General features: G+C 41.8%; 1 protein-coding gene across 6 annotated transcripts in view; it reads right to left on the reverse strand.

The window, feature by feature from the left end:
• Positions 1-258: 258 nt before the first annotated feature.
• Positions 259-21,692, reverse strand: part of PTPN13 (protein tyrosine phosphatase non-receptor type 13) — a 289,441-nt gene continuing 268,007 nt past the window's right edge. For 5 of the 6 annotated variants that reach the window (XM_068233487.1, XM_068233483.1, XM_068233482.1 and 2 more), the window contains 6 exons: positions 13,483-13,631; positions 10,419-10,509; positions 9,282-9,619; positions 6,870-7,085; positions 5,883-5,945; positions 259-839 (listed from right to left, as the gene is read on the reverse strand). In XM_068233487.1, the coding sequence (XP_068089588.1) occupies positions 753-839; positions 5,883-5,945; positions 6,870-7,085; positions 9,282-9,619; positions 10,419-10,509; positions 13,483-13,631 (944 nt within the window). In that variant the 3' untranslated portion in view covers positions 259-752. The remainder of the gene's footprint in view (positions 840-5,882; positions 5,946-6,869; positions 7,086-9,281; positions 9,620-10,418; positions 10,510-13,482; positions 13,632-21,692) is intronic. The other variant, XM_068233486.1, reaches the window with a different exon arrangement.

The raw sequence follows: 21,692 nt of genomic DNA on the forward strand, positions 1-21,692 counted from the left end.
AGATCTGACAATAATGTCAGAAACACCTGATCTGCTGCATGCTTGTTCAGGGTCTATATCTAAAAGTATTAATGGCAGAGGATTAGCAGGACAGCCCGGCAAATGGCATTGCTTAAAAGGAAAATATGGCAGCCTCCCTCTAGCTTCAATTGTCCTTTCCGTGTCAACTTTGGCAGCTTCCAAAGTTTTAATACCCAAAGTGAAGCACAAATTCATCAATATTTGATCGCGTTCATTTTATTTACAGACTGGAGAATAAACATGCTGATTTATACAGTTAGGCACATTGTAACATTTCCATGAAAAAGTATATAAATAGTACATAAAACTCTATATAAGTAAACATTATGAAATGTACGTTATAATTACAATAAACTTACTACTATTTGGTCTATAGAAATTATTTATTTTTAAATACTGCTTTCAAGTATTATCTAGAAAACTAGCTTTTATTTCTTTGAAAATACTTGAAAATTTTTTTACTAGCAAATGTACATGCATACCATGTTAAGAAACATGTATACCGTGGTAAAACATATGATATTAAAATACTGTCTTTACAGTCTTTATACCCGCCCAGAAAATAAAAAAAAGCAGTTTATGTAACTGCAATTGGCATCCACTGGAGCTGAGAGCGGACAAGCTCAACATAAGTAAGCTACTAAAATGCAGCTCTTGTTGTTTAAACATTATTAACTGGAATATAAACAGTCCTGCATCAGGGCTTCAATCACCGGAGAGATCACTGGACTCTAGGAGACCGATCCTCTATGGTGCTCTTCTGCTTGCAGTCGTTTTAGAATATACAGAATTACTTGATAGCAGAAAACATATTGCTCCTGTAACAGAAACAAAAAAATAATTAATGCAGATGTTTTTGTGAAGGGCATCAATGTTGTTCTGTGAGGTTCTGCTTGTTAAAGAGGTGAGCTAACCACTTGAGGACCACAGTGGAAAACCCCCCCTAAAGACCAGGCTAATTTTTGTGAAAATGGCCTCTGCAGCTTTAAGGCCAAGCTGCAGGGCCGCACAGCACAGCACACAAGTGATTCCCCCCTCCTTTTCTCCCCACCAACAGAGCTCTCTGTTGGTGGAGTCAGATCGCCCCCCGGATGTTTGTTTGTTTATTTTTAACTAAATGGTTTTTTTTAATAAATGTTATTTTTTTTTATTTTGATATTTTACCCCCTCTCTCCCCCCGCCAGCCAATCCACATGATCAGCTGTCATAGGCTTCAGCCGATGACAGCCGAGACACAGGAGGGGACAGCGCTGCTGCTGATCGCAGCGCTGTACTATGTAATTAGCAATCGCCGCTCGGAGACTGAAGGTGGGGCGGAGCTTCGCCCCCCAAACCAAGGATGTGCGCAATCTCCTGCAAACTACAGCCCCAGGACTTGCAATCACCGCTCGGAGACTGAAGGTGGGGCGGAGCTCCGCCCCTGAGCCGGAGATGCGCGCAATCTCCTGCAAACTACAGCCCCAGGCGTTAGGTGGTCCTGGGGCTGCCACCACGGCCACGCCCATTGGTGTTAGGCAGTCCCCAGGTAGTTAAAAGAAACCCCAGGTCAGAGGTATATGGTGGCTGCCATATTTATTTCCTTTTAAACAATACCAGTTGCCTGACAGTCCTGCTAATATTTCTAGTCAGTAGTGTCTGAATCACACACCTGAAACAAGCATGCAGCTAATTTGGTCAGATTTTTGTCAGAAACATCTGATCTGCATGCTTGTTCATGGTCTATTGGTAAAGTATTAGAAGCAGTGGATCAGCAGGACAGCATGCATTGTTTAAAAATAAATAAATATGTCAGCCTCCATAGGTCGCTCCAGCTCAGATTCCCTTTACGGTACAGTAGATCTTGTGCAAGAAAATGAGCTTCTAAATAAGTCAGGATGCTAAATACACCTATATCAATGATCTCAACAATGTACCAGCTATGCTGATGTGAAGAGCTAATCTGACCACTTTCTGTTTACAGTAGGATGGCTGGGATGATTTTAGCTAACCTTGTACAAAAGGCAGTGATTAAAAAGTGATATGTCAATTCACTAAGGCTGTTACCACACTGAAAACTAAAATTAGACTAGTGAGGTAAATTACCGACTTTTGAAGTAAATATAGGTTTCTGTTTTCTAGTGTGACAGAATACATAAATATTGTCTTTCTGAAGTCGGCAGTCTCTGATAATGTTAAGCTACAATACTCATGTGATATTTATTACATACGGTAAACTTAGCAGAGGGAGTCTAATGCTGGGAATACACAATGAGATCTTTCGGCAGACAGGATGGCTCGATAGATACCGGTACATTTCTGGCAAGTCCGATTTGATTTCGATTGATTTTCTGATCACTTCTCTACAAATCGATCAAAAACATGATCAAAAATCAGATTGGCACCGTCAGAAATTATCTATTGAGCCATCTATCTGGCGAAAAAAACATTGTGTATTCCCAGCATAAAGATGCTCACTAATAATAGTTTTTGTGAACGATTCTTTACTGTGACCAGATCTATTCGAATTGTAAATAAAAAAAAAAAAGTCAGCAGTTGATTATGATAGATAAAATAGAAATCATATGGTGGATTGTAAATCACCAGTTTATAGATCTGCCTGATGAATTTGTATGATCATATCTGGTTTCATGGAAAATAAAACTGTACCCTTGTTGGATAAATAAATCATTTCCAACGATTATTTAAAATGGAGAAAATGGATGAGCTAATAAGAACACTGAGGAGGAAAGGGGGGATAACAGAAAACACAAGCAGACATTTTCATCTATAATATCGGAGTTCTGGCTGCTGATATTAAAATGTATATAGTATAAAACTAATATGCTTGATCTCTTGCACACTTTTGGTTTAATGAAGGGAATGTCAGGTTTATTTTAAACACCTCAATCCTGGTTTCTGAATGTTTCCTTGTAGTCCTTGTCCTATCACACGAAGCAGCACAGTGGAGCACGCTTACTTGCTTCCAGCACTGGCTTTCCATGTTCTCTCCTCTTTGTCTCAGCCACTTGATGTGCAGGGGATCTCCATCTGGCACAGGCACGGGCACACACACACACACACACACACACACACACACACACACACACACACACACACACACACACACACACACTTATGCAGCATAGCAAGTGGCAGTATTGAAAAGGAGAGGAAGTGCTGGAAGCAGGTAAAAGTGTTCTGTACTCCACACATTGACAAGGGGTGCTAGAGAGAAAAAAGTAACATGGGGAAGTGGGGCAGGCTCCCCTAAATTCCACAGTTCCCCCTGGGTATACATTGGTGTGCGTTATTGCATTACGAAATAACACATACACTTTCAACAGGTGTGATCCCTCCTTAACAATACGGTAGCATCACTGCGGTTTATTTGGAGCATAATAAACTGCTGAAGGAGAATACAGACCAAAAAAGTGGAAGCACCCTGTAGTGATGTACAATACTTGTTTAGACTTTTATAAAGGAAGGTCTTATCGTGTGTTAAGCAAATGAGTGATATATTAGTTGCTGTCTCAGCCACAGGAGTGTAGTACTCAGAACTGCTTCTTAATGATAAATTTTGAATTTTCCAAAGTCATTATTTGATACTTACATTTCAAAAATCTGCTAAATTGTATTCAATGGTTTTTCCATGCTGAATTGTTTTGGACCCCAGAAATTATTTTAAAATGCTAGCAACAGTGAGATTTACAGCCAGCACCCACCAGAAGGATAGCATACTACTGCGTGGCAATCTCTGCCACTTGCTGCTTTTATCTTAGGGACAGCAGTAGTGAGAAATGTGTGTTAGAACTTGTAGTTACATCCAGCTGCCAGAAATGATGTCATGCTGTCCCTATGGGTTCTCTGTTAGGCTGAGCACACATAATAGAGGGCTTTAGCTGAGGGTGAAGCCTTGTGGTCTAGTGGGAGGCTGCAGATACTGTAACTACTGCCAGGCACTGGGGCTCTCAAGAGGTAAAAGCACCACAAGCTGAATAGTCAGTGCTCACATAGTGATATCAGAAAGTAATCTGCACTAACATTTTTGCCTTGCTTTACATGCAACATTCTCTTTAAAGGCAATGTAAACTAGTGTTTTCATATTTGATGTAGAGTTAAAGGAATGTTTTAAGAGTACATTATTATTTTAGCCAGTAAATGAGAAATACACAGTCCCCTACTTACAAACAACTCGAATTACATTTCAGAAACACAAAGTTGTCTTCATGTACAAACTAAACAATACATTTTTTTATGATGTATTTTTGTTGTTACATGTTCTAGTATTGTATAAACCAGCCTTTCTCAACCTTTTTACTCTGGAGGAAGCCTGCAAATACTTTTTGGATCCCAAGGAACCACTGCATTTATTTTGCAGGAGGCATGGTCTTTAAAAGCTGGTGTGGCTTTTTCTGTCACTACTCCCTATTACAGTGTCCTTCATTATAATGTCTCCTTAGGCTAGTGCTTTTTAGTAATGTTCTCATTATTCTTCTTCTGAATTTGATACTTCTTTTTACAGTACCCCCTATTATAGTGTTCTCTCTATCACACCTAACCCAACGATGGAGAAACATGCGAAGGAATCCCTGCAATGTACTCAAGGAACCTTGGTTGAGAAAGCCTAGTATAAACTGTTATAATTAGTATAAAACACATTAAAAGCACATTAAAAATAATGTACAGTATAAACAGTTTATACTCCGGACCCCAAAAACATAGTTTACACTGTACTTTATTTGTCAAAATCCAATGTTGTCCAACATTGTTGTAAATCATTTATCCTTGTTTCACCAGACTTAAAGAGACTCCGTAACAAAAATTGCATCCTGTTTTTTATCATCCTACAAGTTCCAAAAGCTATTCTAATGTGTTCTGGCTTACTGCAGCACTTTGTAATGTCACAGTCTCTGTAATAAATCAACTTGTCTCTCTCTTGTCAGACTTGTCAGCCTGTGTCTGGAAGGCTGCCAAGTTCTTCAGTGTTGTGGTTCTGCTATGAACTCCCCTTTCCAAGCCCCTATATGCACACTGCCTGTGTGTTATTTAGATTAGAGCAGCTTCTCTCTTCTCTCTTATCTTTTACAAGCTGGATAAATCGTCCTCTGAGCTGGCTGGGCTTTCACATAGTGAGGAATTACAGACAAGGGCAAAGCTGTTTGCAGGAAGAAAAGAGCAGCCTGAAACTTCAGTGCATGAGAGATGCAGGAGGAAAGACACACACAAATGATCTCTTGAGATTCAAAAGGAAAGCTGTATATAGCCTGCTTGCGTATGGATGTATTTTCTATGTGTGGACATACTGTACATCAACCTACTTCCTGTTTTGGTGGCCATTTTGTTTGTTTATAAACAAACTTTTTAAAACTGTTTTTAACCACTTTTAATGCGGCGGGGAGCGGCGAAATTGTGACAGAGGGTAATAGGAGATGTCCCCTAACGCACTGGTATGTTTACTTTTGTGCGATTTTAACAATACAGATTCTCTTTAACACAGGACTAAATTTACAAGGTAATTCAACTTACAGTCTCGTGGAATGGAACCTGTGTGCAAGTAGGGGATCAACAGTATTATAAAGGAATGTTTCTTTTTGACATAATTGTGTGCATTCAGGGGACAGCTCCAGACCACCAGAGTGCCCACAACCTCTGCCTTGCACTCTATACCAATGTGAGAGGCTGGATTTATGGTCTCATCAAGATGTGGTATAGGAGTATGGTCACATGGGGAGAGGGCGGGGCTAAGCTGGACACTAATAGCCACCACATCTACAAAAAACACACACACATTTGGCCACCCCAAGCATCCACAAATGTGTACAAAAATTCACATCTGAATGTAAATAGATTCTGTGCATTGTTGTTTTAACACTTTACTTTACCTCAGTCTGTATCATTCCATGTCTATGAAGCCTCATTGTTCGAACCAGGTCTGATATATTAATCTAAGAAAATAAAGACATAAAAAATGTCAATCAAAAATGCTGTCTACTGACCATCACAATTTCATTTCTTTTTCTAATAAAAGGCTTGCTGTTGAGCAAGAACCTTTGCATGCTTAGCGTATACTGTATTACAAGCAAAATGAAAACAAGCCCTCCAGTTTAAAGTGCAAATATATTATTGACTGATTTAGCATTTCAACTTATGAAAAATAAAAAAATCAATTTATAATGTTTTTTTCTTTTTTCTGTTCTGTTATCCTTAAACTAAGGTTAAAGCAAACCTGTGGTGTGAGAAATGATTCCCAGGCTGTTGTGGTGCGTTCTTTGTAGAGGAATGAGGGTGTGAGACAGCATACATTGAAAAAGGGCGATGCAGAAATTTGGGCACTAGGTGAAGCCACTAGTAGAATATCGTTAAAATTACCAGTATTCTACTATTGCGCTCTGGCTAATACAGACAGTAGAATATCAGTAAAAATTACCGATATTCTATCATCACTTTACCTAACCCTCTTCACACACTAACCCACCCCTCTACCCGCTCCTAACACTAGCCTAAACTCCCAACCGATCGCTCTGCCAATATCTGCGTTGGTGGGTTGAATGGGAGCTTTTCCATGCCTTCTCCGGAGTCCTAACTGGGAGGGTTGAGAAGCAGCAACCCAGTCATAATTCCTCCCCTCAGCCCGAGAAAAACAAACATCTGTCAAAAACAGAGGAAGATGCTATTACAGACCAAATGACTAATTACAGTATTTACAGATTTTTTTTTTAATATCTCAGACTTATAACGTCACATTTGTGGATATCAGGGAGTGCGTAATGAAAGCTGAGGGTGAAGGTGGAGATGGACTTAAAGTCCTGGGGAATACCTCCTATTTTAGACATAACCCAAATCCCATTGTATTTTTTACCGATACTCACCTCTAAATCTCTACTGATTAGTCCCAGCAGAACGTCTATACATATGAGTGTGCCTGAGCGGCCGATGCCTGCACTGCAGTGAGTGATGATGGGGCCACTCTTGTAGATGTGCCTCATGTAGGAGATGAAGGTGAGGAGCTGCTTTGGGTCAGTGGGTGTGTCATGATCTGGCCATGCAGTAAAGTTCAGGTGAGCTATATGTCGTACTTCTCCCCTCTGCAATAAAATGATAAAGGTATTTCATTAACTCAAAGCAGACATTTCAAACATTTGTTTACTTCAGCACAGATGAACATTCACTAATCAATGTCATAATATTTAAACAGCCAGTAGTTCACAATGGCATCTAGCAACCCTTACATTGTGTACAAAAGTAAATGGTTGATTTACACTTTCATTATGGAAGGGCGTGACAGTAAGAATGGATGATCAGCACAAAGTCTAACCATGAGACACGAATGTAAGGCTAAAGAACACAGCAGTACCACAGCATATGCTGCAAGAAAACAGATCAATACAGTACAGCTTCTATGTGTAAGACACATATACAGAACAGAGAGTCTTCAAATTATACTTTCTTTGGGTTGAATGAGCTGTAAAGCATACCTGAACTGACCCAAAAAAACAAAAACAAAACAAAAACGCTTTGGCAGAGAATAGTAACCGTGCCTGCACAGAACGCTCCCAGCCATGTCTGCCGTGCACAGCTGTTCGGGAGCGTAATCAAAAAGGTGCTCAGATGGAACAGAGCATGTGATGTTATTGCAACTGAGCCTAGACCCAGATTTTTAAAAATAGTGAAAGCTGCATTATGGAGATGAGGCAAAAAAAATAAAATCTGAGGGGCCACAAAGATTATGGGTGGTGAGGGTGTTTCGGGGATGGCTGTAAGTCCCAGGTAAGGGTAAATCGGGGTTTTTTGTTTTCAAAAAAGCAGCTCAAAACTGGTTTTAAAGAGTCAATATACTTATAGTTAGGCATGTTTACCCAAATCTGGTACTTAAAGCAGACCGGAACTGAGAACTTCCTCTCTGCTCTGCAGTGTGTCTACTTAGTACATTTATGGAAGCAGACATATTGTTAACCCTCCTGGCAGTAACCCCGCACTTTGTTAGCTGCGTGTGCACTCCGATCGCCGCCGCTCTGTGCCGATTAGCCCCCCCAGATCCCGTGCGCTGCCTGGCCAATCAGTGCCAGGCAGCACTATGGGGTGGATCGGGACTCCCTTTTGACGTCACGATGTCTGTGACGTCATCCCGCCCGTCGCAGGGGAAGCCCTAATGGAAATCCCGTTCAGAACGGGATTTCCGGACGGGCTTGATCGCCGGAGGCGATCGAAGAGGGTGGGGGGGATGCCACTGCACAGCGGCTGTATATGATTTAAAAAAAAAATTAAAAATAAACTGCTGCGCTGCCCCCTGGCGGTTTTAAATAGACCGCCAGGAGGGTTAACATCCTGTGTTTACCAATTAGCTGCTCTGCCGTGGCAGAGGGGATTTCGGAGCTGCCACAGATGAGGGTGAATTAGACAGGCTAAACTCTCTAAATACATGCAGCGTGCATTTCTCTGTTTTTTTTTCTGTCCTGTGCAAGAGTTCAGGTCCACTTTAAAGGGGTTCTGTTGAGCTTTAAAAAACAAAAACTGCCACTTACCTGGAGCTTCTATTGGCCCCCTGCAGCTGGAATGTCCCGCGCCGTCCTCTTCTGATGTGCCGTTCCCCGACGCCAGCACCGGTGTAATTATTCACTAAATGAATTCTTCACTCCCGCGCGCGTCAGCGGGAGCTTACTGCGCAGTACAGGAAACTGTACTACGCCTGCGCAGTAAGCTCTCGCTGACTCGCGCAGGAGCAAGCTTGCGCCACACTTCTATTTGTCTAGTTAGTCGAATAATTACACCGGTGCCGGCAGCGGGGAACAGCGCATCGGAAGAGGACAGCGCAGTACATTCCAGCTGCAGGGGGCAGATAGAAGCCCCAGGTAAGTGGCAGTTTTTGTTTTTAAAAGCTCAACAGAACCCCTTTAATAAAAATGTTTAAGAAGCACATTTGTTAACCAAGACACGCTGTAACTAGCTTACTATCAGTATAAGTACAGATCAAGAGCTAATGCTGTACATACTGGTAGTGATATGCAAGTATCTCAAAAGGGGCATAAAATCAATAATACAAGTGCAGTGAATTACATATCAGGTCTGGTTTTTAGCACTTTTAACTTAGGTGCGAGCAGGCTGACACTTTAAAAATGTGTCCACAAACCTGAAGCAGCTCAACTAAAGGCAATAACAGCTAGTTCTGCAAGAAAGGCTAGTGCTTGGCTCAGCATCATCATGCCGTTTAGACTGCAGGAGGGAAGAGGCTGTGCAGAGCGCTACTGACCAGACACTAAAAATTGGTGAACAAAATAACTGACCTGAATATCTTGCAACTCCAAGATCCGTAGCACGAAACTTTCCAGTTGTTGCGTTTTCACCAACGTCAAATGCAGTTCATTATTAATCCGTGAAGGTCTATCTGGTTCGCTGGGCCAGTATCTCTGACACTTTATCTTCCCACCTTCCACTTCCTGGGTCATCATGGCAATCACAGATGAATTCTGTTCCCATACCATTTGCCAGAAATCTGGAACTGTACTGGGGAGAGGTCCTTGGCATGCAATGTAAGTGAATTCATCACTGCCAACAGGCATCTTGATAAAGCTTGCATTGATGTAGCCATCCTCTGCTCCAAGAGGCACCCTAGTGGTATCATCTAGAACAACACACGAAAGCAATAAAATCATTCAGCCAATAAATGTGTGTCTCTGGTATATATGTATCATACGCAAATATACATGATTATTATGTATTCATATTTTTCTGGCATTTACCACAGCGTTTTGTAGCGTACATAGTCAGGTAACTAACTCTCAGAGAGAGGGGGGAGAGCAACACACAGAGAACATCGTATCCTGACTCGATTTTGCACCAGAATGCTATCCGCTACGTTCCTGTGCCGCCCATGCATGCTACATATACATATTAACACTTTGAGCACCAAAACCCCTCACAATGACTTGTTACAGACAGCAATAAAAATTCTGCTGCTAACATTGAATACAGGAAATAATAGTTTAGAATAATTGTAATGATTTGATTATGCTGTTCAACAATGACAAGCATATCCTCCCTGAAAAGTACAATCACTATACTTACACCATATGTAGCAGCAATACTTTGTGAGGTCTCAGATACTCGTCTGACACTTGTGTGATCATTAGAAATATCAAAAACTGACCAAATCAAGGTCCTTTCCATTCTGATCTCAATACTGATCACTTTTGGTCAGTTCACGAAAACAATCAAATAGACTGCTCAACTGAACTAAAAAAAATAATCCAGGTTTGCCCAATTTAACTCAGGCGTACAAGTCCATAAATGTCCTCAGACACTTGGATTTCTATATGACTAATATGAGTATTGTTATTTCACTGATTTATAAATGGTAAACATAAATAATAGCTAATAGAGCATGTAATTAAGATAAAGAACTAAAAATAGCAGGAACCTACATGGTAGTATGTTCTTGTAGCGATTTTTCTTTTTGTTATCTCTGGTTTGTCCAATGAGGCATTCATCAACTGGCTTTAGATCCTGAAGATTCTGCAGAAACACAATGACAGTTACTACAAGTGGACAGTACAACATAACTACAGTATATAGCAGCTGTTACTTCATGAGTGCACAACAAGTATAGCTAGCAATACCTCATACAATCGTGATTGTACAATATAGTCCTATTTTACCAAAGTAAGTATTATGTAAACTGACAAGTATTCTTTTGATAAGCCTCCATACAACAAATATGTGGTAAGCTTGGGAAACATTATACAATCAAGACTATATAGTGTATGGGCAATAAAATAAAATCAAAGATCACACTATTGTGTGCAGTTTCCATTTTCAGTCATTTTACAGAGCATGTGTCAAGTTACACACCTTGTATGATCTCTAACTGGCAATGTAGCTACAAGACAAAAGTCATACAGCTGCATACTGGGGACTTACAGTATATACCTTATGAGTAAATGTTTCCTTTTATAATTTTATTTTTACATCTGTTCCTTGGTGTGACAAGATGTTCAAAGTATTCCTTAAAGTGGACCAGAACTCTTGCACAGAACAGAAGGAAAACATAAATGCACTCTGTATGTATTTAGAGAGTTTAGCCTGTCTAATTCCCCCTTATCTGTATCTAATCACAAGTTGTAGTTTGATCTCTCCCGTGTCACATGACTGCCGTGGTAGAGATGGCAGGTAAGCTCATTTGAAAGCACAGAATGTTAACAATATGTCTGCTTCTATGAATCAGGAATTAGAAACAGTGCAGATTTAGTTTAGGATTTGTATCAGCTGTAACAAAGAAATGTTTTTTGTTTAAAGGTTAATGTGCTGTTGCATATTTTTTTTAAACAAAGAGGGTGTTTTGAGTTCAGGTCCGCGTTAAATAAATTTTGTAAACAGAAAATTTGGATTGTTTTGCACAAATTATGCTGTTTTCAGGACATATTCATTTTTATTACTGTTGAGTCTGTGTGAAACCCTACAGGACTGACTCATTGTTTGAACTTGATATGACTATTGTGAAAACACTGGGGTAGATTTATGAAAACCGATGCAAGTAAAACGAGCAAAACTGGTGCACCAGTTTTGATAAATCTGCCCCACTCTGCTCTCAGGGAAATTCTGAAGCAGACATAGCCTGGTAGTGTATTTTCTAAATGCAAAATAGCAGCACATTCTGCAGCTTGCAAGCAACATGAAATGGTGTTGTGCATTGATAAAACAGTTATTTAGGAAGGTATCACAAGGCAGAGATGAGATGTGGAGGAAAGTTTAGTTCAGGTTTGTGTTAAGCCTCATCTAGCAAAGGATACGAAGAAGACTATTAAGCTCTGACATAGAAAAAAGACTGTGCACTGTTCTATATTTGTAACCTAGTTAATTAATAAGCCAACTCATGGTTTCCAAAGTATTATAAGGCAGTGAAGAGTAACCACTCAAAAGCAGTCATCGTGCAATAAAAGCAACAACAGAATGTACCGTATCTTTGGACAACAACACACTTTGGGATAAATATCAGAAATGCAACTTTTTTTTTTTTTTATTCCACCTTGAAGTGGAACTTCAGGTTAGAATATATATATATATATATATATATATATATATATATACATATATATATATATATATATATATATATATATATATATATATATATATATATATATATATATATATATATATACATATATACATATATATATATACATATATACATACATATACATACATACACACACACACGCACACACACAATACAGTACAGACCAAAAGTTTGGACACACCTTCTCATTCATAGAGTTTTCTTAATTTTGATTAGACTATGAACATTGTAGATTCACACTGAAGGCATCCAAACTATGAATTAACACATGCGGAAGTATCGTACATAACCAAAAAGTGTGAAACCTAAAAATATGTAATATTCCAGGTTCTTCAAAGTAGCCACCTTTTGCTTTGATTACTGCTTTGCACACTCTTGGCATTATCTTGATGAGCTTCAAGAGGTAGTCACCTGCAATGGTTTTCACTTCACCGGTGTGCCCTGTCAGGTTTAATAAGTGGGATTTCTTGCCTTATAAATGGGGTTGGGACCATCAGTTGCGTTGTGAAGAAGTCAGGTGGATACACAGCTGATAGTCCTACTAAATAGACTGTTAGAATTAGGGCGTTAGGAGGACCTGTCACTTTTCTGTTAGCTGGTAATGCATAAAGCTCTGCTCCCACACTCAGCACCTCACCCCAGGAGTGGGCCCTCTTAGTCTGCAGGTCGTGGGGCTTGTGTCCCTGCACTAGACAGTTAAACCATAGGGGCAAGGCTTAGATTAGTACAAGCTGTGGTCTGACTCTTTACAATTAGGATACTTCTGGCCTCATGATAGTGACAATGTATCACAGGGAATCCTAGTTAGGAGAGAGGTCCATCAAGCCTCACAATAGTCATCCAATAGTGCAAAACTTCCACACGGCTCAACCCTTGCAGGATAATCAACTTTTTTTAATTGAATGTACTGTAAATGCAGTAATACAGCATAGTAACCAGCACAATGTTTTGGGCCTTGTGCACTTCATCAAGTACTTGAACACAAAGCCCAAAACATTGTGCAAGTTACTATGCTATATTACGGCATATACATTCAATAAAAAGTTGGATATGTATCCTGCAAGGGTTGAGTACTGTGTGAAAGTTTTGCACTACAATCTGTGATCCCCATGGTCACTGGATCTAAGGTGTGCCTAAACTGACTTCAGTATAACATATGCAAGGGTTCCAGATGTCTAATATTAGCCCGGTTACTTTGACATGATAGGTTTATTTTTAATTAACTAGTCTTCAGCAAAAGAGGATTTCCTCCATAAAAAATATTGAAAAGATAAGAAGATGATAACTTGAGGCACACCGTGCACACAGCCATATTTACCTCTAGAAATCAATCCTGAAAATCCGCTTACATAAAGTTCCCATACTAATCTCTAAGCTTAGCTGTTCATACTGGCTGTATAGAGCCTTACCTCAAACTCCTTGGCAGGAGCACCCTGGTCAAGCATGCTTCTTATCTGACGTATAACCATCTTTAGGTTGATTCCTGAATAGCGGCCTGTAGGCTGCACTTTGACAAGCGGAAGAGATGAGAGTCTCTCATTTGAAATACTGAAGGATTCTGTAATTAAAAGAAAAAGACAAAGATAATGTTCATAGGTTTACAACAGACATTCTTGTACCCACATTTCTGAAATGCTGTGATCCTGAGGGGATAGTAAAACTACTATCTTCAGGCCCTGACTGGCAATACCATAATAAACTCCAAATGAAATTCTGTTTGTTCTACAGACTGAATGTAATAAAGGGAACCTTATTTAAAACAAACACATGATGTACCCAGGCCTGGATTAACCTCACTGGAGCCTAAAGGCACAGATGTCTGGCACCCTAGGCTTCATGAACCTACAGACCCACGTCCAACCGCACCACAAGTGTGCTAGCTGACCTAGCTGTCACTTCTCCCTTACTTCCCTTGCCAGTCATTAGTAGTTACAGGTATCCCTTAGTATTAGGTAGCCAGAAGTAACCTCAATATTAAGTAGCTAGAGGTGTCCCCAGTATTAGTTTCAAATAGTTTTATTGACAAAAGTGGTGTCCCCAGTATTAGGTAGCCAGAGGTACCCTCAGTATTAAATAGCTACAGGTACCCCTTAGTATTCGGTAGCTAGAGATGCCCCTGACTGAATGGAGATCTCGTCAGTGGAATGCCAAGAGAAGGGTGAGTAACCTCTCATGAACTCTGGGTTAGGAAGGAGGGAGCGAGGTGCTTGGGGAGGGGAGTGAGCCACCTTTCTATCATTAGGCACGTGCCTACAGTGCCTTATGATAAAATCCATCCCTGGATGTACCTACAAATGATTACATACTTACCTCTCCACCATTTTCTTCTAACAACGATCCCTTCCAGTTCTGACAAGATTTTGTCAGAACTGAAATATATCATTTGCTGTCAGTTATAACTGAAAGGACAACTAATGTGCAAGATAATGTCAATGTTTCCCTCAAGTGGGAGATATTATAATTCAACAATGTGCTGACCTGGAAGCTGTAACAAGGTCATTGCCATTTTTACGGAGGATGGAGAATTCCATCAATCAGAGTGGACAAACCGGACACGGGAGAGGAGAAAAAGATTGAAGAGTAGACTACGGGAAGTAAGTATGACCTGTGTATGCTTGTTTTGAATTTTAATTTTCAGTTCAGGTTTGGTTTAAGTAAAATAATTATAATAGAACAAATCTCTAGTTGTAATGTGTGATTTTTATTTGAAAATAAGTGTCCTAATTATACATTGGTGATAGACACCTCCTGGCATTGCAGCGAATCACACATTAAACTTCAGCCAAATTAAGAAAGGACAAAGGTTATTTCGCAATATATATCATTACCAACTGGCCAAATGGGATCACTTGGCTGAGCAAGGACAGTGTAGAAGAATATCACACCGCGGTGACAGATTCATCTGTGCCAGATGCGCCATTGTATGAAAGAACGCGCACAAAGGCGTACTGCGGAGTACCCTTCAGCAGCCCCCCTCACATTCGTTGTTTCTACATCACAGGGGCACTGGGTCAGGAAACAGGACCATCATAGAGCCATAACTGTCACAGACATTCAACATGCCAGGTCCACAGAAACACAGGGCTATATTGTCCTCTGATTCAACTCCGATATATATAATTCCATGTTGTGACATAATTTGAGGAATATTTTAGTGCAGCATGGCCGCACTGGGGCGGCGCTCACAGTGATTAACCACTTAAGGACTGCAGTCATAAAACCCCTTAAGGACCAGAGCCTTTTTTTTCCATTCGGACCACTGCAGCTTTCACGGTTTATTGCTCAGTCATACAACCTACCACCTAAATGAATTTTACCTCCTTTTCTTGTCACTAATACAGCTTTCTTTTGGTGCTATTTGATTGCTGCTGCGAGTTTTACTTTTTATTATATTAATCAAAAAAGACATGAATTTTGTCAAAAAAATGACTTTTTTAACTTTCTGTGCTGACATTTTTCAAATAAAGTAAAATTTCCTATACATTTGAGCGCGAAAGTTATTCTGCTACATGTCTTTGATAAAAAAAAAAAAACATTCAGTGTATATTTATTGGATTGGGTAAAAGTTATAGCGTTTACAAACTATGGTGCAAAAAGTGAATTTTCCCATTTTCAAGCATCTCTGACTTTTCTGCGCACCTGTCAGGTTTCATGAGGGGCTAAAATTCCAGGATAGTACAAATACCCCCCAAATGACCCCATTTTGGAAAGAAGACATCCCAAAGTATTCAGTGAGAGGCATGGTGAGTTCATTGAAGATTTTATTTTTTGTCACAAGTTAGCGGAAAATGACACTTTGTGACAGAAAAAAAAAAAAAAAAACGTTTCCATTTCTTCTAACTTGCGACAAAAAAAAAATGAAATCTGCCACGGACTCACTATGCTCCTCTCTGAATACCTTGAAGTGTCTACTTTCCAAAATGGGGTCATTTGTGGGGTGTGTTCACTGTCCTGGCATTTTGGGGGGTGCCTAATTGTAAGCACCCCTGTAAAGCCTAAAGATGCTCATTGGACTTTGGGCCCCTTAGCGCAGTTAGGCTGCAAAAAAGTGCCACACATGTGGTATTGCCGTACTCAGGAGAAGTAGTATAATGTGTTTTGGGGTGTATTTTTACACATACCCATGCTGGGTGGGAGAAATATCTCCGTAAATGACAATTTTTTTATTTTTTTTTACACACAATTGTCAATTTATAGAGATATTTCTCCCACTCAGCATGGGTATGTGGAAAAATACACCCCAAAACACATTATACTACTTCTCCTGAGTACGGCGATACCACATGTGTGGCACTTTTTTGCACCCTAACTGCGCTAAGGGGCCCAAAGTCCAATGAGTACCTTTAGGATTTCACAGGTCATTTTGAGAAATTTCGTTTCAAGACTGCTCCTCACGGTTTAGGGCCCCTAAAATGCCAGGACAGTATAGGAATCCCACAAATGACCCCATTTTAGAAAGAAGACACCCCAAGGTATTCCATTAGGAGTATGGTGAGTTCATAGAAGATTTTTTTTTTTTTGTCACAAGTTAGCGGAAATTGATTTTAATTGTTTTTTTTCACAAAGTGTCATTTTCCGCTAACTTGTGACAAAAATAAAATCTTCTATGAACTCACCATACTCCTAACGGAATACCTTGGGGTGTCTTCTTTCTAAAATGGGGTCATTTGTGGGGTTCCTATACTGCCCTGGCATTTTAGGGGCCCTAAACCGTGAGGAGTAGTCTTGAAACCAAATGTCGCAAAATGACCTGTGAAATCCTAAAGGTACTCATTGGACTTTGGGCCCCTTAGCGCACTTAGGGTGCAAAAAAGTGCCACACATGTGGTACCGCCGTACTCAGGAGAAGTAGTATAATGTGTTTTGGGGTGTATTTTTACACATACAGATGCTAGGTGGGAGAAATATCTCTGTAAATGACAATTATTTGATTTGTTTTACACACAATTGTCCATTTACAGAGAGATTTCTACCACCCAGCATGGGTATGTATAAAAATACACCCCAAAACACATTATACTACTTCTTCTGAGTACGGCGATACCACATGTGTGACACTTTTTTGCAACCTAGGTGCGCTAAGGGGCCTAACGTCCTATTCACAGGTCATTTTGAGGCATTTGGATTCTAGACTACTCCTCACGGTTTAGGGCCCCTAAAATGCCAGGGCAGTATAGGAACCCCACAAGTGACCCCATTTTAGAAAGAAGACACCCCAAGGTATTCCGTTAGGGGTATGGTGAGTTCATAGAAGATTTTATTTTTTGTCACAAGTTAGTGAAAAATGACACTTTGTGAAAAAAACAATAAAAATCCAATTTCCGCTAACTTTTGACAAAAAATAAAATCTTCTATGAACTCATCATACACCTAACAGAATACCTTGGGGTGTCTTCTTTCTAGAATGGGGTCATTTGTGGGGTTCCAATACGGCCCTGGCATTTTAGGGGCCCTAAACCGTGAGGAGTAGTCTTGAACCCAAATGTCTCAAAATGACCTGTGAAATCCTAAAGGTACTCATTGGACTTTGGGCCCCTTAGCACAGTTAGGCTGCAAAAAAGTCACACATGTGGTATCGCCGTACTCAGAAGAAGTAGTATAATGTGTTTTGTGGTGTATTTTTACATATAACCATGCTGGGTGGGAGAAAAATCTCTGTAAATGACACATTTTTGATTTTTTTTTTACACACAATTGTCCATTTACAGAGAGATTTCTCCCACCCAGCATGGGTATGTGTAAAAATACACCACAAAACACATTATACTACTTCTCCTGAGTATGGCGATACTACATGTGTGACACTTTTTTGCAGCCTAGGTGCGCTAAGGGGCCCAACGTCCTATTCACAGGTCATTTTGAGGCATTTGTTTTCTAGACTACTCCCCACGGTTTAGGGCCCCTAAAATGCCAGGGCAGTATAGGAACCCCACAAGTGACCCCATTTTAGAAAGAAGACACCCCAAGGTATTCCGTTAGGGGTATGGTGAGTTCATAGAAGATTTAATTTTTTGTCACAAGTTAGTGAAAAATGACACTTTGTGAAAAAAACAATAAAAATCCAATTTCCGCTAACTTTTGACAAAAAATAAAACCTTCTATGAACTCATCATACACCTAACAGAATACCTTGGGGTGTCTTCTTTCTAAAATGGGGTCACTTGTGGGGTTCCTATACTGCCCTGGCATTTTACGGGCCCAAAACTGTGAGTAGTCTGGAAACCAAATCTCTCAAAATGACTGTTCAGGGGTATAAGCATCTGCAAATTTTGATGACAGGTGGTCTATGAGGGGGCAAATTTTGTGGAAATGGTCATAAGCAGGGTGGCCTCTTAGATGACAGGATGTATTGGGCCTGATCTGATGGATAGGAGTGCTAGGGGGGTGACAGGAGGTGATTGATGGGTGTCTCAGGGGGCGGTTAGAGGGGAAAATAGATGCAATCAATGCACTGGGGAGGTGATCGGAAGGGGGTCTGAGGGGGATCTGAGGGTTTGGCCGAGTGATCAGGAGCCCACACGGGGCAAATTAGGGCCTGATCTGATGGGTAGGTGTGCTAGGGGGTGACAGGAGGTGATTTATGGGTGTCTCAAGGTGTGATTAGAGGGGGGAATAGATGCAAGCAATGCACTAGCGAGGTGATCAGGGCTGGGGTCTGAGGGCGTTCTGAGGTGTGGGCGGGTGATTGGGTGCCCGCAAGGGGCAGATTAGGGTCTAATCTGATGGGTAACAGTGACAGGTGGTGATAGGGGGTGATTGATGGGTAATTAGTGGGTGTTTAGAGGAGAGAAGAGATGTAAACACTGCACTTGGGAGGTGATCTGATGTCGGATCTGCGGGCGATCTATTGGTGTGGGTGGGTGATCAGATTGCCCGCAAGGGGCAGGTTAGGGGCTGATTGATGGGTGGCAGTGACAGGGGGTGATTGATGGGTGGCAGTGACAGGGGGTGATTGATTGGTGATTGACAGGTGATCAGTGGGTTATTACAGGGAATAACAGATGTAAATATTGCACTGGCGAATTGATAAGGCGGGGGTCTGAGGGCAATCTGAGCGTGTGGGCGGGTGATTGGGTGCCCGCAAGGGGCAGATTAGGGTCTAATCTGATGGCTAACAGTGACAGGTGGTGATAGGGGGTGATTGATGGGTAATTAGTGGGTGTTTAGAGGAGAGAAGAGATGTAAACACTGCACTTGGGAGGTGATCTGATGTCGGATCTGCGGGCGATCTATTGGTGTGGGTGGGTGATCAGATTGCCCGCAAGGGGCAGGTTAGGGGCTGATTGATGGGTGGCAGTGACAGGGGGTGATTGATGGGTGGCAATGACAGGGGGTGATTGATGGGTGATTGACAGGTGATCAGTGGGTTATTACAGGGAATAACAGATGTAAATATTGCACTGGCGAATTAATAAGGCGGGGGTCTGAGGGCAATCTGAGCGTGTGGGCGGGTGATTGGGTGCCCGCAAGGGTCTAATCTGATGGGTAACAGTGACAGGTGGTGATAGGGGGTGATTGATGGGTGATTGTTTTTTAATTAGTGGGTGTTTAGAGGAGAGAATAGATGTAAACAATGGATTTGGGAGGTGATCTGATGTCGGATCTGCGGGCGATCTATTGGTGTGGGTGGGTGATCAGATTGCCCGCAAGGGGCAGGTTAGGGGCTGATTGATGGGTGGCAGTGACAGGGGGTGATTGATGGGTGGCAGTGACAGGGGGTGATTGACAGGTGATCAGTGGGTTATTACAGGGAAGAACGGATGTAAATAATGCACTGGCGAATCGATAAGGGGGGGTTTGAGGGCAATCTGAGCGTGTGGGCGGGTGATTGGGTGCCCGCAAGGGTCTAATCTGATGGGTAAAAGTGACAGGTGGTGATAGGGGGTGATTGATGGGTGATTAGTGGGTGTTTAGAGGAGAGAATAGATGTAAACAATGGATTTGGGAGGTGATCTGATGTCGGATCTGCGGGCGATCTATTGGTGTGGGTGGGTGATCAGATTGCCCGCAAGGGGCAGGTTAGGGGCTGATTGATGGGTGGCAGTGACAGGGGGTGATTGACAGGTGATCAGGGGGGATAGATGCATACAGTACACAGGGGGGGGGGAGGGTCTGGGGGGGTCTGGGGAGAATCTGAGGGGTGGGGGGTGATCAGGAGGGAGCAGGGGGCAGTTTATGGACTAAAAAAAAAAATAGCGTTGACAGATAGTGACAGGGAGTGATTGATGGGTGATTAGGGGGGTGATTGTGTGCAAACGGTGGTCTGGGGGGTGGGCAGGGGGGGGTCTGAGGGGTACTGTGGGCGATCAGGGGGCAGGGGGGGGCAGATCAGTGTGTTTGGGTGCAGACTAGGGTGGCTGCAGCCTGCCCTGGTGGTCCCTCGGACACTGGGACCACCAGGGCAGGAGGCAGCCTGTATAATACACTTTGTAAACATTACAAAGCGTATTATACGCTTCCTATCCGGCGATCGTCGGGTTAACAACCCGCCGGCGCTTCCGATTGGCCGGCGGGTTGACGTCGCGGGTGGGCGGAGCCTATTGCCGGCGGATGCGTGCGCATCCCAGCGCGCGATCCCCGGCCAGAGAGTGCCCCAGGACCTGACGCCAATCTGCGTTACGTGGTCCTGGGGCTGCCACTTTGCCGCCGCCAATATGAAGTAGGCGGTCGGCAAGTGGTTAATACGCAAAGGTGGATACACCTTTGAAATTGTTAATGACTCTTCAAGCTGGTCCACAGCCTGAGATATCAATCCCCTAGACAGGGAAGCTGGTAAACCAGGAATGATTGGTACCCACGATTTCAGCACATTATGACAGAGCATAAAATGTTGGTTACATAAAGTGCCGAACATCCATGGAGTTGCTTCTCCCCAAGGCAAGGGATCATCTCTCCTTACAAGATCCACTCACAGTAAATAGAGGGTTAAATATGTGGATACAAAGGCTGTCGAGAGTCCTTGCTTGCCTATCCATATACCATCAAGGATTTGGGTTTTAATCTTTGGATGATTACCCACAAAGTTATATATTCTGTTTGGATTTACAAACTCCAAAGGACATGGTAATTCTAAATACTGCTCAGACTGTATCCAGTTGTTTTCACTTTTGATCCCTATTATTTTACTACTAGTAACGTTGGCCTGTTTAAAAAACGGGCTAAGTCTGTCGGCACTCCTCCAGGCGCCCGCCCGCCGCTCATGCACACGCCCGCCCCTTCTAAGCCCCGTCCTCCCTCCACTCTACACAGTCTCTGCGACCCTCCCTGCACGGAACACACACACACACACATGAAGTCAGGCACAGGGACGCAGAGACACTTGCATATTATTATAGAGGATATCCAACAGTTCATTGCTAGATACTTTGACATTTTTCTGTACTCAGTTTTATGCATTATTATAAAATAAACTATTAAAAATCGTTTGTCAAAGTGCTTATTCTGAATAACTCCACAAAGAGTCCTGCTTTTCGGAGAGAAAGTTACCATAACTGTTTTTATTGATATTGTTATATCTTGCTATCTATAGAAAGGGTGTTGAAATAACTCTTCTCCTACAGGACTAGCTAGAGTTAGATTTGCGTATTCGTACACTAATGCAAATTGGTGGTAGCTTACC

This window comes from Hyperolius riggenbachi, chromosome 1 (assembly GCF_040937935.1).
Source record: "Hyperolius riggenbachi isolate aHypRig1 chromosome 1, aHypRig1.pri, whole genome shotgun sequence".
Taxonomy (NCBI): domain Eukaryota; kingdom Metazoa; phylum Chordata; class Amphibia; order Anura; family Hyperoliidae; genus Hyperolius; species Hyperolius riggenbachi.